Source organism: Poecilia mexicana, unplaced genomic scaffold (assembly GCF_051168715.1).
Source record: "Poecilia mexicana isolate PSO_F unplaced genomic scaffold, ASM5116871v1 scaffold_18, whole genome shotgun sequence".
NCBI classification, from domain to species: Eukaryota; Metazoa; Chordata; class Actinopteri; order Cyprinodontiformes; family Poeciliidae; genus Poecilia; species Poecilia mexicana.
Window position 1 is genome coordinate 10,494,889 of NW_028263387.1, and position 12,804 is coordinate 10,507,692.

The 12,804-nt window shown below is 38.4% G+C and overlaps 2 protein-coding genes across 2 annotated transcripts; one reads left to right on the plus strand and one right to left on the minus strand.

The window, feature by feature from the left end:
* The first annotated feature begins 1,120 nt into the window (after positions 1-1,120).
* Positions 1,121-6,800, plus strand: rgp1 (GP1 homolog, RAB6A GEF complex partner 1). The gene is made up of 9 exons (XM_088015838.1): positions 1,121-1,289; positions 1,495-1,610; positions 2,553-2,686; positions 3,465-3,548; positions 4,144-4,293; positions 4,427-4,573; positions 5,187-5,314; positions 5,389-5,566; positions 6,088-6,800. The coding sequence occupies exons 2-9, from the start codon at positions 1,495-1,497 to the stop codon at positions 6,309-6,311; spliced, it is 1,161 nt and encodes a 386-aa protein (XP_087871964.1). The 5' UTR covers positions 1,121-1,289; the 3' UTR covers positions 6,312-6,800.
* Positions 6,801-7,218: 418 nt separating this feature from the next.
* msmp1 (microseminoprotein, prostate associated 1) lies at positions 7,219-9,392 on the minus strand. The gene is made up of 3 exons (XM_015010744.2): positions 8,612-9,392; positions 8,426-8,534; positions 7,219-7,423 (listed from the first exon to the last, which is right to left on the minus strand). Exons 1-3 carry the CDS (start codon positions 8,766-8,768, stop codon positions 7,219-7,221), a joined length of 471 nt encoding a protein of 156 aa, XP_014866230.1. The 5' UTR covers positions 8,769-9,392.
* Between the last annotated feature and the right edge of the window lie 3,412 nt (positions 9,393-12,804).

Genomic DNA, 12,804 nt, shown 5'->3' on the forward strand with positions numbered 1-12,804 from the left:
TTTTCCGCTAGACTTTAGACATGGATAGATTTAGGAGGCTAGCACACAACAGCTTTAAGGTTTTCATAACTCATAAATACAGTGGAAGGAATCAGCAGTTCCTCACAAGAGTGTTCATATCCTGTTTTTTCCTGTCGCAACCACAAACTTAATGATTCAGAGTGAAAGTGGAAGGAAATAAAAACCTGAAATGTGGTGTGTTGTACTGTATTATAATTAGCCCCCTGTGCCAATACTTTTTATAACAAAGTAGCCCTATACTTTGCTGGACTTTACAGGTTGGAAAGTTTTAAGGAATATTTCCATCAACTTTACATATGTAGACACAGATGTTTCACCCTCATTCTTCTTTGCAAAAATAACTAAAAACTGTTTTTTTAGGACTTACCATTTCAGGTGGTTCTAACCGGTTTGGCGCCCTGGGTGAAGACCTCACCCTGCTTCTCACCTCAATGGTGCGCTGTCATGACATTCACAGCCTGGCCTGTGGAAGCAGAAAGGGAGCCAAGGCTCATGCCACCCCTGACGACATGACGCCCTGGGCGGCTGCATGTCATCAGAAACTGCTACTGCTTGCCATACATTCGCAATTGAAATTAGGATTTGGAAACTGGGAAATAAGGAGACTTGGACTAGGCCATTCTAAGATAACTTGTGCTTTTGTCTAAGCATTCTTATGTTGTATTGGAGTCATTGCTCTGCTTAAAGGTGAACCTCATATCCAGTTTTATGTCTCTTATTGAGCCTCTAATAAGTTTTACCCTGCATTTAGCTCCATCCCATAGTTTCACTTTCGTGTTCCTACTACTGACAAATGGAATAGACGTAATAATTATTGTGATCAATTATATTACTTTACGTCTATGACAAATGGTGCTTTCTAATATTCGTCGTCCTACAAACAACGTGGCCGACACAAATAATTTCCCTGTGAATTCATTTTTTCTTTTAACTTTTCAATATAAAATATATAAGACAGACAATATAATTTGTGTTTTAAAACAACCATTATTTTTAAGAAAATGACTTGTATTTTTGTATTTTCTAAATATTAGAGAGGTTTTATTTTTTCATGGTTTGTGATTTGGTGCGCAGAAGCGGAAGTGGACGGCATCCATTTTTTTTCAGTTTTGTTTACTGTAGCTTCGGCGATAGCAGGGAGGGAGAGCTATGCTTAGTTTACCCAAAGACACAGTTAAATTGTCTTAATTTGCCTAAAGAATAAATTTTAGGCACTCTCTTGACTTAAGAACCTTAAAAGTCTTACTGCAAGATCGCTTGACGTCGAGGTATGTAAAAACAATTTGCTGTATAATCAACAAAATCCAGCAAAAAATTGAGACCGAAGAAGTTAACTTCTTTATACTGACTGGCTAGTGGAGAGAGTCACAGGCTCGGAAACAGTGTTGTAGTTTATGTTCAGCTGTCTCTAGTTTTTATTTTTAAGCGTTTGGAGATGTGTTGAGGTAGCGTTGGTTTTGTCTAACGGCACAGATGATCGAGGTGGTGGCCTCCATGGCCCGGGGCCCCGTGTTCCTGGCCGGGGAGCTCCTGGAGTGCCTCATAACCTTCACTAACCCGATGTCTCACCTCTCCACCTCGGCCAGCAGGTACAACTTTTCTCCTGTGGGATTTTTTATTTTTATTTTTTTCAAATTATATGGCTTTATCACATGGATGTGTTGTTTATCTTGTATGATGGTGTACAGAAAATTGTCAGCTAATTAAAGCCAACCGAATTTATTTAAAGAGCAATTTTCGTGTGCTTTGCAAAGTTTGGAAACAATTAAGAGTTCACGCACAAAACATTAACTAAGTATATATCATAAAAATTATTTGATGTTTCCTTTTTAATTGAAAGATGGCATAAAAAAAGTAACACGGAGAAAAGTAATTGCAGTTTTATTTGTAGTGAAATGAAAAACCAAAAACGGATCTGAAGAAGGTAAAAGTAAAGTTGACTATAAAACGTATATTATCCATAAGATAAATAAATAAATAGAAATAAGACCTGAAATTGCACTAATTCTAGGATTAAATCAAATATCATAAAAAAAGGGTATGAAAAATATACACAACAATCTAAGCTTCAAAATCTAAGAACTAAACAAATAAATAAAAGTCCAAGTTTCTATTTTGCTTTTTACAATATCAACACTATATTTGTCCTCCGTTCTTGAGGACGCCTGTACCAAAGACGGAGACTGTAATAACAAAAAGATTCCTCATTGTGAATTTTATTTTTAACTTCAGGTGCAAACAGTCCACTTTGAAAAAAGCAAATCACACAAATCGCGGAAGTAGCACAGCAATAACATATTTAGCTTGGCACACAGTGGGGACAATGTGGAGGGAGGAAATCTCCAAAGCTCACTGTTGCAGAGCTGCAGCACATTTCTTTCAAACTGCCAGTATGCTTCTCTAATAAAACATTCATTGATAATTGTCACATATTTATACGGAGGGGTGCTAATAATTGTGTTTGAAGAATGCTAACGTTGATCTCAGTCAGTCAGCCTGCCCCGGTGTAACCACTGTCTTCTGTGTGGCAGCGAGATGTTGGCATGGGCCAGCGCCCAGATCCACTGCCAGTTTCATGCCAGTGAGAACAGAGTGGCCCTGCCGGCGCAGGGCAACAAGCAGGACGTCCAGGCCGACAGCGACACCGTGCTGATTCCAAGCAGAGGTGAGCCATCAAAGAGAGGGGCCGAAGGTCCAGATTCATGTGTCCGATATCAGATCTGCAACTTATCAGGACTGCCACCAATGATTATTTTTGTTACTGATTAAGCTATCGTATTTTTTTGTTTGTTTTTTTTTTCCCTAATGAATGGTGGAGAAAAAAAGTGGCACATTTTGCAGATTTTCATTTAAGCATTTTTTATGCAATGTTAGAAATTGCATAAATTGCAGATAAACACATTTAATTTCCTTGTTATATAAGATAAAACTGTTGTTGCCTAAAATGCAATTAAAACTTTTCTTTAGTGTACGCTTGATCATTTGTTGTAAATAATGCAACTCAACGTCAATACAATGAAGGGCTGACCTGGTGGTTATTTTAGGGGATTTTCTTCTTTTTTTTCTTTTTTTTTCAGAATTTGAACTGGGAGAAGCTAAAGCTATGTTATCTGGGTAGAACATAGTCACAAAGCTTTTTTTTTCTTTTTAACTTAAATGTAAATATCTATCATTTCTGTACAGTTTTGACTTAATTAATGCTGAGCCTGTATACAGTGAACCGATTACTAAGTTGGTTGACAGTTATTTTGGTAATTGATTCATCACGGTTAGCCTGATTGATTGTTTCAGCCCTACGGCATATATGTATTTTTTTAAGAACGGATGTCTCTGAAAGGGAATTTGGCAAAAACTTATTAGTAATAAATAAATACATTTAGATAGTAGGTCCAAAGATAAGGATTTAAAATGTGCCACTAAGTCTTCACCTTTATTTTTTGCAGGAGAACGAGGGCAGTGTGTGCTGGACACACCTCCCAAAATACTGTTCTGTGACCTGCGCCTTGACCCCGGGGAAAGCAAAACGTGTACGTATTTTCACATGATTTCTGTGTTTTATTTTTGTTTTTGTTTTTTATCCTTGCATCTTTTACATATCCACATATACCTGAGATCACCTAAAGCAATTTTCTTTTGTATGACTGAATCAGTCTCTGATTTCTGTTGTTGCTTTGAGGTTTATTGGTTGTTTTTGTACAGCTTTATGAATTCCCTGCTAATTTCCTGCTAAATAAAATTTAAATATTGGGTGTAAAGGAGGTTTCACATTTGAGCATAGAATATTTTGGCCCTGACTCTTACTGGCTGGTGTAAAATTAAAAAAAATAATAATCTGGTCAGTGAACGCATCATGCACAAGCACTACAAGCTAACTGTGCTACCAACAAATCTAAGATTCTTGCTAGTTTGAAATATCAACTCTAATTATTTTGTTTCTTTTCCAGAATAGTAGTAAAACTCACTTGCGTCCCGTGACTCTACCTGTGTTATCGTTCTGAACTAGCGATTGAAATTGGCTAAAATTTGTATTTGCCGCTAAGACAGGCTGGATGTCCTGATTTCTGCGTCTGTCTCACATTCACAACAGTTTCATTTTGTTGGTTTTTATCTCTGCTGTCACAGACTCCTACAGCGAGCTGGTTCCCGTAGACGGACCTCCTAGTTTTCGCGGTCAGGCAGTGAAGTACGTCTACAAGCTGACCATCGGCTGTCAGCGGGTCAACTCTCCCATCAAGCTGCTCCGAGTTCCCTTCAGGGTCCTGGTTCTGCAGGGTGAGAGAGTTTTGGATCGCCTCCGGTCGCATTCGCTTTTATTTTGTCCGACCCTCTGTTCTTTAGATTTGTGAGGAAATTCAGTGAAGAGTAAAAACTGATGAAGTTTGACTTTTTCTTATCTGGCCCGCAGGAATGCCAGAGCCTCCGTTTCCTCAGGACGAAGAGGTTTCTCCCTCCAACCCGTTTCTGGAGGAAGAGGAAGCCAGCCGGCGAGACGCGACAGCTTTGGAGAGAGCGCTGGACATGCTGATGGTCACCACCTCCAGACGATGCCCTCGTAAGTTTTTATCAGCTTATCTTTCTTTCTTTGTGTGTTTCTTATTCTCTTTCTTCTCTGCTTTCTTTTTGTATTTCTTTTTCTTTGTTCTTTTATTTCTCTACTTCCTTTTTTTTTTCGTTCTTTCTTTCTTTGCTTCCTCCTCTGTCTCTTTCTTTCTTTTTTCTTGTCTTCTTTTCTCTTTCTTTTTCTTTTTTTTATAGTTTCTTTGTTCCTTTTTCTTTAATTTATTGATTGATTGATTTGTCTTTATTTGTTTTTTCTCTTTCATTATTTTAATTTTTAATTATTTTTTTATTTCTTTTATTTTTCTTTCTGTTTTTGTACTTTATTTCTCTTTATTTTTATTATTTATTTTTCTTTTAATTTTTCTTTCTTTTTTGTATTTTATTTATTTATTTTTCTCTATTTTAGTTTTTTTTTTTTGTCTTTTGTGTTATTTCTTTCTCTATTGTCTTTTTTATTTAAAGATACTCAGAAACAGAACTGTTCAGTGTCACTCTACTATAAACATTAATAGTGGCTCAGATCAAAACAAAGCTATCTTTTTTTTGTTGTACCTTTCCATCATTTGTACTTTACACACATTTCCTCTGCTCTTCGTCAAACCCAGACATGTTTAATATCACCAACACGCGAGGAAAAGTGGCAAAGTTCTGCATCTTTAAGACCGTTTACAGACTGGGGGAGGATATCGTCGGCACCTTCAACTTCTCCGAGGGAGACATTCCCTGCCTGCAGGTGAGTTTACTGTTGTAGCTGTGGCATTGCTTTCCAAGATTTATTCTCTAAAACGCTTCGAATATGTTTCCTAGTATTCGGTGAGCCTGCAAAGCGAGGAGGAGATCCAGCAGCAGTACCGGCGGCGACCCGAACAGGGCATCAGCGTGACCGGACACGGCCGGCACGTAGAGTCCTGCCTCCACACCGCCTCCAGCCACTTCTCTCTGCCCGTACCGCTCAACGTGACGCCGGGCTTCAGCACAGACATCGGTCAGTCGGAAGGTCACGTTCCAACGTCAAGTTGTTCAAAATGCTTTTGAAAATCCCTCTGAAAGTTTCAGACCATCAGAAATGTTCAAGTTGATTTCAGTCGTAGTCATATTTTTAGAAGCCTCCACTTAAAAATAAGCTATGCTCATAATGAGGAATTAATTTAATATAAATTAAAGATTTAGAGGAAAGACTATACCTCAAGTGATACGTCAAAACAATATTTGGGTGCACAAGTTTTAATTTATTTAAGTTTTTTTCTAGAAACAGGTTCTAATTTACACATTCATGCTTGATGTCATACCTGCATTAATATTTAATTATATGTTTTATATGAAGGTTGCCAACACTACAGATTTCTCGTAGTATTTGTTGCAACTGTAGCAGTTATTGCATTAGTAGGGTTTTTTTTTTTTTTTTTTTTTTACCTCTTTTGTTATTAGCAATTCATTTATCAAACATCTTACTTTAAAAGTTTTTAGACGCCATCTTCATCGACTCTCCTTGCTCTCACTCTTCAGTGACTCTGAGGTGGCGCCTGCACTTTGAATTCGTCACAGCCCGTGAGCCGATGGAGCCACCCACCGTTCTTCAGAACCAATCAGAGGTGACCGTCTGGGCTGGGGCGGAGCACGTCGACGTGGACACCTTCAGCTGGAACCTGCCCGTCAAAGTGCTGCCCACGAACCCGGCGCTGGCGTCCTACGTGTCCCAGTTCACTGGCACCAACAGCATCAACATCTGACCTCCAGAGCTGCACAGTTTTACAGACTCTTGTGAGTGTGTGTGTGTGTGTGTGTGTGTGTGTGTGTGTGTGTGTGTGTGTGTGTGTGTGTGCGTGCGTGCGTGCGTGCGTGTGTGTGTGTGTGTGTGCGTGCGTGCGTGTGTGTGTGTGTGTGTTTTCCTTTTACAGGTAACTAATATTTGCACAGAGTTGCATATTTCCAGAAGAAATAAGCATCCAGAGTTGGTGGATTCAAATTGTATTGAAACAAACTGTATATGTCGCCTTTTTTTTTTTTTTTTTTTTTTTTTGGCTTTTTAAAATTTTTAGAAAAATGCAACTTTTTCCTTTTGGTGTTTATTTATTTCTGAGACTGCTTTATGAACGAACAGCTTTTATTTTTTTTATTTGAAGCCAGCATTACTCATACAAGACGCTTTTCTCTGTACAAGTTATTTTCTTTGAGCTCGTATAAGAACCACAAAGATATATTAAAAGTTTAACCTCAAATTTCCTTTATTTATTTTACACAAGAGTGTCATCTCCAGGTTAAATGAGTTACAGCAGAAAACAGGTGAGCAGAAATACATATAGCGTATGCATTCTTTCTTGTATTTACATTACTGGATTGTTTTGACGAAAGTTTTGTTTAGCAACGAATATTGAGTCAGTCAAATATGCAAAGGTTTTACTGAATTTTTAAAGCACGGCTGATTATAGAAATAAAATAGATTTAAAAAGATGCAGAATATTTACTTTAATACTTGCAAGAAGAATGCTAAGTGAGAAATGTCATACATAAACACAAAAGGCTGCTTTTCTGAAGTTTTGTTTTGCAAAGACAGATTCCTAATACGGATATAGGCCAAGACTCACAGACGGTGTCTAATATAGGTTCATTAAAACAAAAAAAGGCATTTTCTGATATTTAGGTGCAGGTCAAGCTGTTGTTGGTCTCCGTGCGGATCCCCCCGTCGAGCTGCAGCTGCAGTGATCCGTGGCTGGGGTCCCTGTCCGTTTCGCCCGGGGTGCACGGCAGGCGGGGGTCGGCTGTCTGGACCAGGAACACTTTGCAGGTCACCGGCTCCACCCTCACCTCGCACCAGGCAGGGAAGTCCACCGGCCGATGCACCCTGCACGGTCAACACAACGGTCTTTGTGTACTCCTCCTTACGCTGCATGTTTTTAACGTGTGTGCTGTTCAAACGTGCAGAAAATGTAGCTATAAACCATGACTGTGTGCTCTAGATAGATACGGCTCTCAACCCAGGGCGCCATTACCAAGGAGTGGCAACACAAGCACGCACAAAAAAAGTATAATTTAAATGTTAGTTACTCCTGTGATGCTCGTTTTTCATTTTCCACTAATGGGGAGTGTTGGACAACGTAAGAAAATACTGTGTGGCTTTGCACTGCGGATGGGTAAGTGACATGGATGAAGCAGTGTGACTCACAGTTTATTATTTGTAGTAAAAAAAAAAGATAAATCAATTAAAAAGTAAAAAATTAGACTGATCAAAGCTGCAATTAATTAACTAATAATTATTGAATTATTGTTCCCTTATCAAAGATTTTAAATTCATTAATTCTTCATTGTATTTGTAAAACACTAAACTAAAAATACTTTTTCAACACTAGGGCCGCCTTAAGAGTAAAAAAAAAACAATGCTGTACACATATCTATATATATATGTCGTGATTTTTGTAAATTTAAATTACATATTAGACAACAATCTAATAAAAAAAAAATCATTGAAATAATGTGAAAGAACAATCTATTTTTTGATCATTTGGGTTACTTTTAGTTAAAAAACATAAAAAAAATATTTACACTCTTCAAACTAACTTTCATTCCTACTGATCATAATTTTTGCATGTTTCTTCTGCTCTTTGGATCATTTGTCTTATGGTGACAACATGAGCAGGCCTCTTTGCCCTAATCTTCAGGTTCATAGCTTCTCTATCGGAGTTGAGTCTCTGTGCCGCTCCGTAGCATTAATGTTAAACAGAATCGTGTTGGCAAAAGGAAAATATTCCTGTAACGTATGCCTGCCAGGGGAACGAGTGCCTCCACTGTTACGTATGGACTGTGTGCATCTGGACACCGAGCGATTCTGGGTGTTTGTGTTTCTCACGTCTCGCAGCAACCGACTCCAACGGGGTGCAAACAGGTGCACTGCATGCAGGCGTTATCCATCCAGGTCTCCCCCAGGGCGTACTGCCTCCCCTCGAACTCACACAGAGCTGGGACGACACATAGTTCAGATCATTTAAAAAAAAAAAAAAAAAAGTATTCATTTAAATGAAATAGGATTTCTCACCTCTGGAGTTGAAGTGGCACTCAAGAGGCGCTGCGGAGCCACCGCCGGCCCAGAGCAGAAGAAACCCTGCTGCTGCCACCATCCAGTTAACCACGGCGAGCTCCATCTTCATCTTCTCTCCGATTCCTCGTCTCCTTATGGTCCCTCGCTTATACATCCGGAGGCTTTAAGCCCGTGCCGTGGAGGTGTGGTCGCCATGTGGGCCGTGGCCCTGGCTGTGGAAAGTGGCGCCATCCATCAGGAATGAGGAGGTCCTGTTGTTTGGAGTGGAGGGGGGAGCGGGTGAGGGGGTTGGACAGAAGTGAATCCTGTATCTTTTCATGGGTTTGGCACCACAGAGATGCTCTCGCTGTGCTTCAGCAGGCATGAAAGTCAGAAAGTGATAGAAACAATGACACATCCATGTGGTGACTAAGCAATGGAGGAGCAGAGGAGAGGTGAGCTGGAGGACAATGAGGGAAAGAGAGAGAGAGAGAGAGAGGCCCAAGGAGGAGGAGAAGCAGAGGGATTGGATGTATTTACTGTTATTCATCACCGGTAAACCCCTTTTCTAGTTTAGAACTGATCAGAAAGCCATCGCTATTTCAAACAGTCTAAATGTTAGGCTACAGCCAGGAAGACCATAACGTCATGGCCACTCAAGGCTGAAAGGTCTTTAAACTGGGACCTGGCTGTGATCTACTGGAGATCAGGTATTTTTTAAACATGTTCCTGAAACCTTAAAATCTTCTTACAATCTAGAATAACATTTGAAGATCTGGTGGAATTTAAAATGGCTCAAATAAACTGTTACCCGAGCTCCTACAGAGCATGTTTTTTGAAAGAGAAGAGAAGATATAACTTTCTCAAACTTAAGGATTCATAATATGCGCACAATAGGAAAGAGCTTTTCTATTTCAATTCATGATGTGAAATTACTGAACAAGTTAAATGAGGAGTTTACAAGTCAAAATTGAATACAATTTAAAAGGAAATATAAGGAGGTCGTTTTCACAAGATACTGAAATGTGGGTGAGAGTTAGCACTAATGTGTTTATGTAAATTAAGGCTAAGGCAGATGAGTGTGTGGCTATGGATGTATATATTTAAGACATATGTAAACCCAGATAAAATGGAAAACTAAATAACTTAAGTCCTTTGTTAAATGTTTTTGTTTTATTAATGAGGGTCCATCTGAAAGTGTTGTATGAGTTTATGAGGTGGGAGTTCATAAGTTTCTAACTTCTACTCCTTTTCAAGCACTGTGGTACAAAAATACGTGTCTTTTGAATTCCTTGTTATTTTATGTTGCTATCATGTTCAAAGTAAATAAACCATTTTGAGCCATTTAGCTGCAGGGTTTCCCAATAGAACATTGTCTGAACCGGAACACCAAGACCACGAGCTTGTCTTCCTCCCGCTGGGTCGTTTTGACCCTTTCTCTTATTATCAACAAAGATCTCCACACTTACAGCTTCAAATAGAAGTTTACAAACATTCCTCACAGCCATGAATTTAATCTTCTACTGTGTTTTTAATTATTTGACCAATTGAAACTGAAACAAAGAAAGTTATTTCTTTATTTCTTTATAAGGTACATCCATGCATTGATTTCTACTCACTTGAATGGATTACACTGGCAACATTGTTATGAAGAGCTGTGTATCATCTGCGTTGCTATAGTAACCTATCTTGTTATTTAACAGCAACTATGTAAAACAACGTGCAACGTCAAAATAGTTGAAACTCACAAGTAGGACTTTTCTTTTCAGAAGTTTCTCTCGGTTTTCGGCACCAATTGATGCACTGTAAAAAAAAAATTAAAATCAAAACTTGTACATTTATTGTTTACCACAAATATACACATGTACATTTCTAGCAGGGATTCAGCTATTAATCTTTTGTCTCAGCATCAAAACAAAAGGACTGCAAAAAGTTTAACAGATCTACGTAAACTTGGTACCGACTTTGTTTTTCACAGAAAACAAGTCGAGATGCCAGCAGTCAGCATGTTGTCATCTGACCTGATTTTACGGTGATCTGACAAATGATTAGTTCATCCTCTCAAACTTGTTTACCATCTGTGGACAGAGTTCAAGATCAGAGGAAAAATCCACCCAGATCTTTCACAAGCGGGGCCCCGGGGCCTCGTAACCTTCCCGTCTTCTCTGACACCTCCAACATTGATGGACAGTGTTGATGGGTTCTCCACGGGAGTTTTTCTCATTCGCTTGATCTCTGTGACTCAAAGTTCCCTCTTCCATTATGGACAAGTCTTATGGACCAGCCACAGCTCTTTTTTTTTTTTTATTATTTCATCCGATAAAGCTGAAGAAGAATTTACACTCCTCGTGTTCAAACTTGGGTGGTACTGGGCTCTTTGGAGATTGCGGGTCACTTCAAACGTGTCGACTCAGAGCTCACGCCCTGAATCGTCCAGTGCGAGAAGGGCGGATGTGTCAAAACTGAAGATGAGGATTTTCCTGTCCTGTCTTCACACTTCATGGACATGCACTTCATTGGAGACAATTGCATTTTAACTGGGGGGAAACTCTGAAAGTGCCCGTGGCTTTCATCATGACACAACCTTTGGAACAAAAACTAGCTGCACTGATTGAACTTCATCCTGAAAAACTTAGACAAGAACATTTTGATCATCGCCTTTAATTAATGTTTACATATCTTTTATTCAGCAGAAAATTTGATGCAATAAATATATTGCATCAGATGATTGTATTTATTTTCTTTTCTTGATTATTTGCATTGTTTTGCCCAATACGAGATAAATCAATACATTGAAGTCCAGGAAGCATCTATAAATAATATTTTATTTCAGGCTCATCACTACATAGACAGACTGCTTCAGCTTTAGTTTCTGCAAGTTAAATGCTTCTCTGGGTTCAGATCTGAACTCTAATCCGGTCTTTGCAGATATCGTTTTGGGTCATTGGCCACCTGACAAAGACGGCCACGTATGCAGAATATGAGATAATCTGAGAAGAAACTGATAATGCAGCATGCGTATGCCGTCCTCTTCACTTCCATCTCATTTTCTGTGTCTTTTGATGATAATATTTAGCTCAGATCATAAACATTTCTAACGTTTGCTGCAGTCTTTTCACTCTGTCCTTTTCATTTGGGTTGATGTGACAATTTTGAATCATTATTCTTGACAGGCAGCAATCTTTTAGCTCATTTTGGCACATTTTTTAAAAATAAAAATGCTTCTCTTTATGGTATCTTTTGATAAAATATGCTTGCTTAACATTCACAGTCATGTTGACAAGTGTTTGTTGACATAAGTGCTAAGGCGGAGTACGGGTCGGTCCAAGAAACCAAAAATGCTGCTGGACAATATTAAGCTTAGAAATTCATTGAGCACCATCTGGCAAATGCATTATAATGATTATAATTCATATCTTGAATCGTTAATAGCGAGGAAATTTAATGACTGTACTTCCTGCCCTGGGAGCATTACATAGGGGTATCATGCTCCATGCCTAAGATTCTGGATTTTGTACACTTTTTGACACAGGGGTGTGAATTCAGTTATTTGTATGGGTGGGTGGGTGCTTTTTGCAGTATAATGTAAATGCTACATTGCCCCTGCAGGCTTGTATATCTTTGGAAAATGACGTTAGGGGAGGAATGATTCAGATGATCCCATTGCATTATGATATTTCCTCTCCACAGTATTATGGTAGTAAGTGGGGTGGTAACCCTGATATGTTACTCAAACAGAGGGAATCCCTTTGGATCTCTACCCTTCAAACTGAAGCATGAGTTATTCCTGAATGTGATTATTTTTGTTAAATAAATCATTTAACACCTAAATAGAGATTGTACATGTTTTCGGATGAAACAAGTTTTGAGCATGTTTATTTCAAAATTCTCTGGTATGTGAAATAGTATATTTCCATAGTGGATTCTGTAGCATCAGATATTCTGGAACAGGACAAGTAAAAAGGGATTTCACAGTTGCTTTGAAAATTATAGTTCATGGACAATGTGTTCATCTTTATATGTATATATATATATATATATATATATATATATATATATATATATATATATATATATATATATATATATATATATATGAAAATGAGTGTGAAGTACTTACCTATACGTAAGTACTCCACTTGACTTTCGAATAGAATAGTTTTTATGTGTCTGTGTATTGTAGATCCTTGATATATTTTTTACACTGTACC

What these genes read in the sequence shown, in the direction of transcription:
- rgp1 (XM_088015838.1), top strand. Translation starts at nt 1,495, where the DNA reads ATGATCGAGGTGGTGGCCTCCATGGCCCGGGGCCCCGTGTTCCTGGCC. An exon ending in CTCTCCACCTCGGCCAGCAG is followed by an intron (nt 1,611 to 2,552) that starts GTACAACTTTTC and finishes TCTGTGTGGCAG; the next exon opens with CGAGATGTTGGCATGGGCCA. An exon ending in GGGCTTCAGCACAGACATCG is followed by an intron (nt 5,567 to 6,087) that starts GTCAGTCGGAAG and finishes CTCACTCTTCAG; the next exon opens with TGACTCTGAGGTGGCGCCTG.
- msmp1 (XM_015010744.2), bottom strand. Translation starts at nt 8,768, where the DNA reads ATGTATAAGCGAGGGACCATAAGGAGACGAGGAATCGGAGAGAAGATG. An exon ending in GTGCCACTTCAACTCCAGAG is followed by an intron (nt 8,535 to 8,611) that starts GTGAGAAATCCT and finishes GTGTCGTCCCAG; the next exon opens with CTCTGTGTGAGTTCGAGGGG. An exon ending in GGAGTCGGTTGCTGCGAGAC is followed by an intron (nt 7,424 to 8,425) that starts GTGAGAAACACA and finishes TTGACCGTGCAG; the next exon opens with GGTGCATCGGCCGGTGGACT.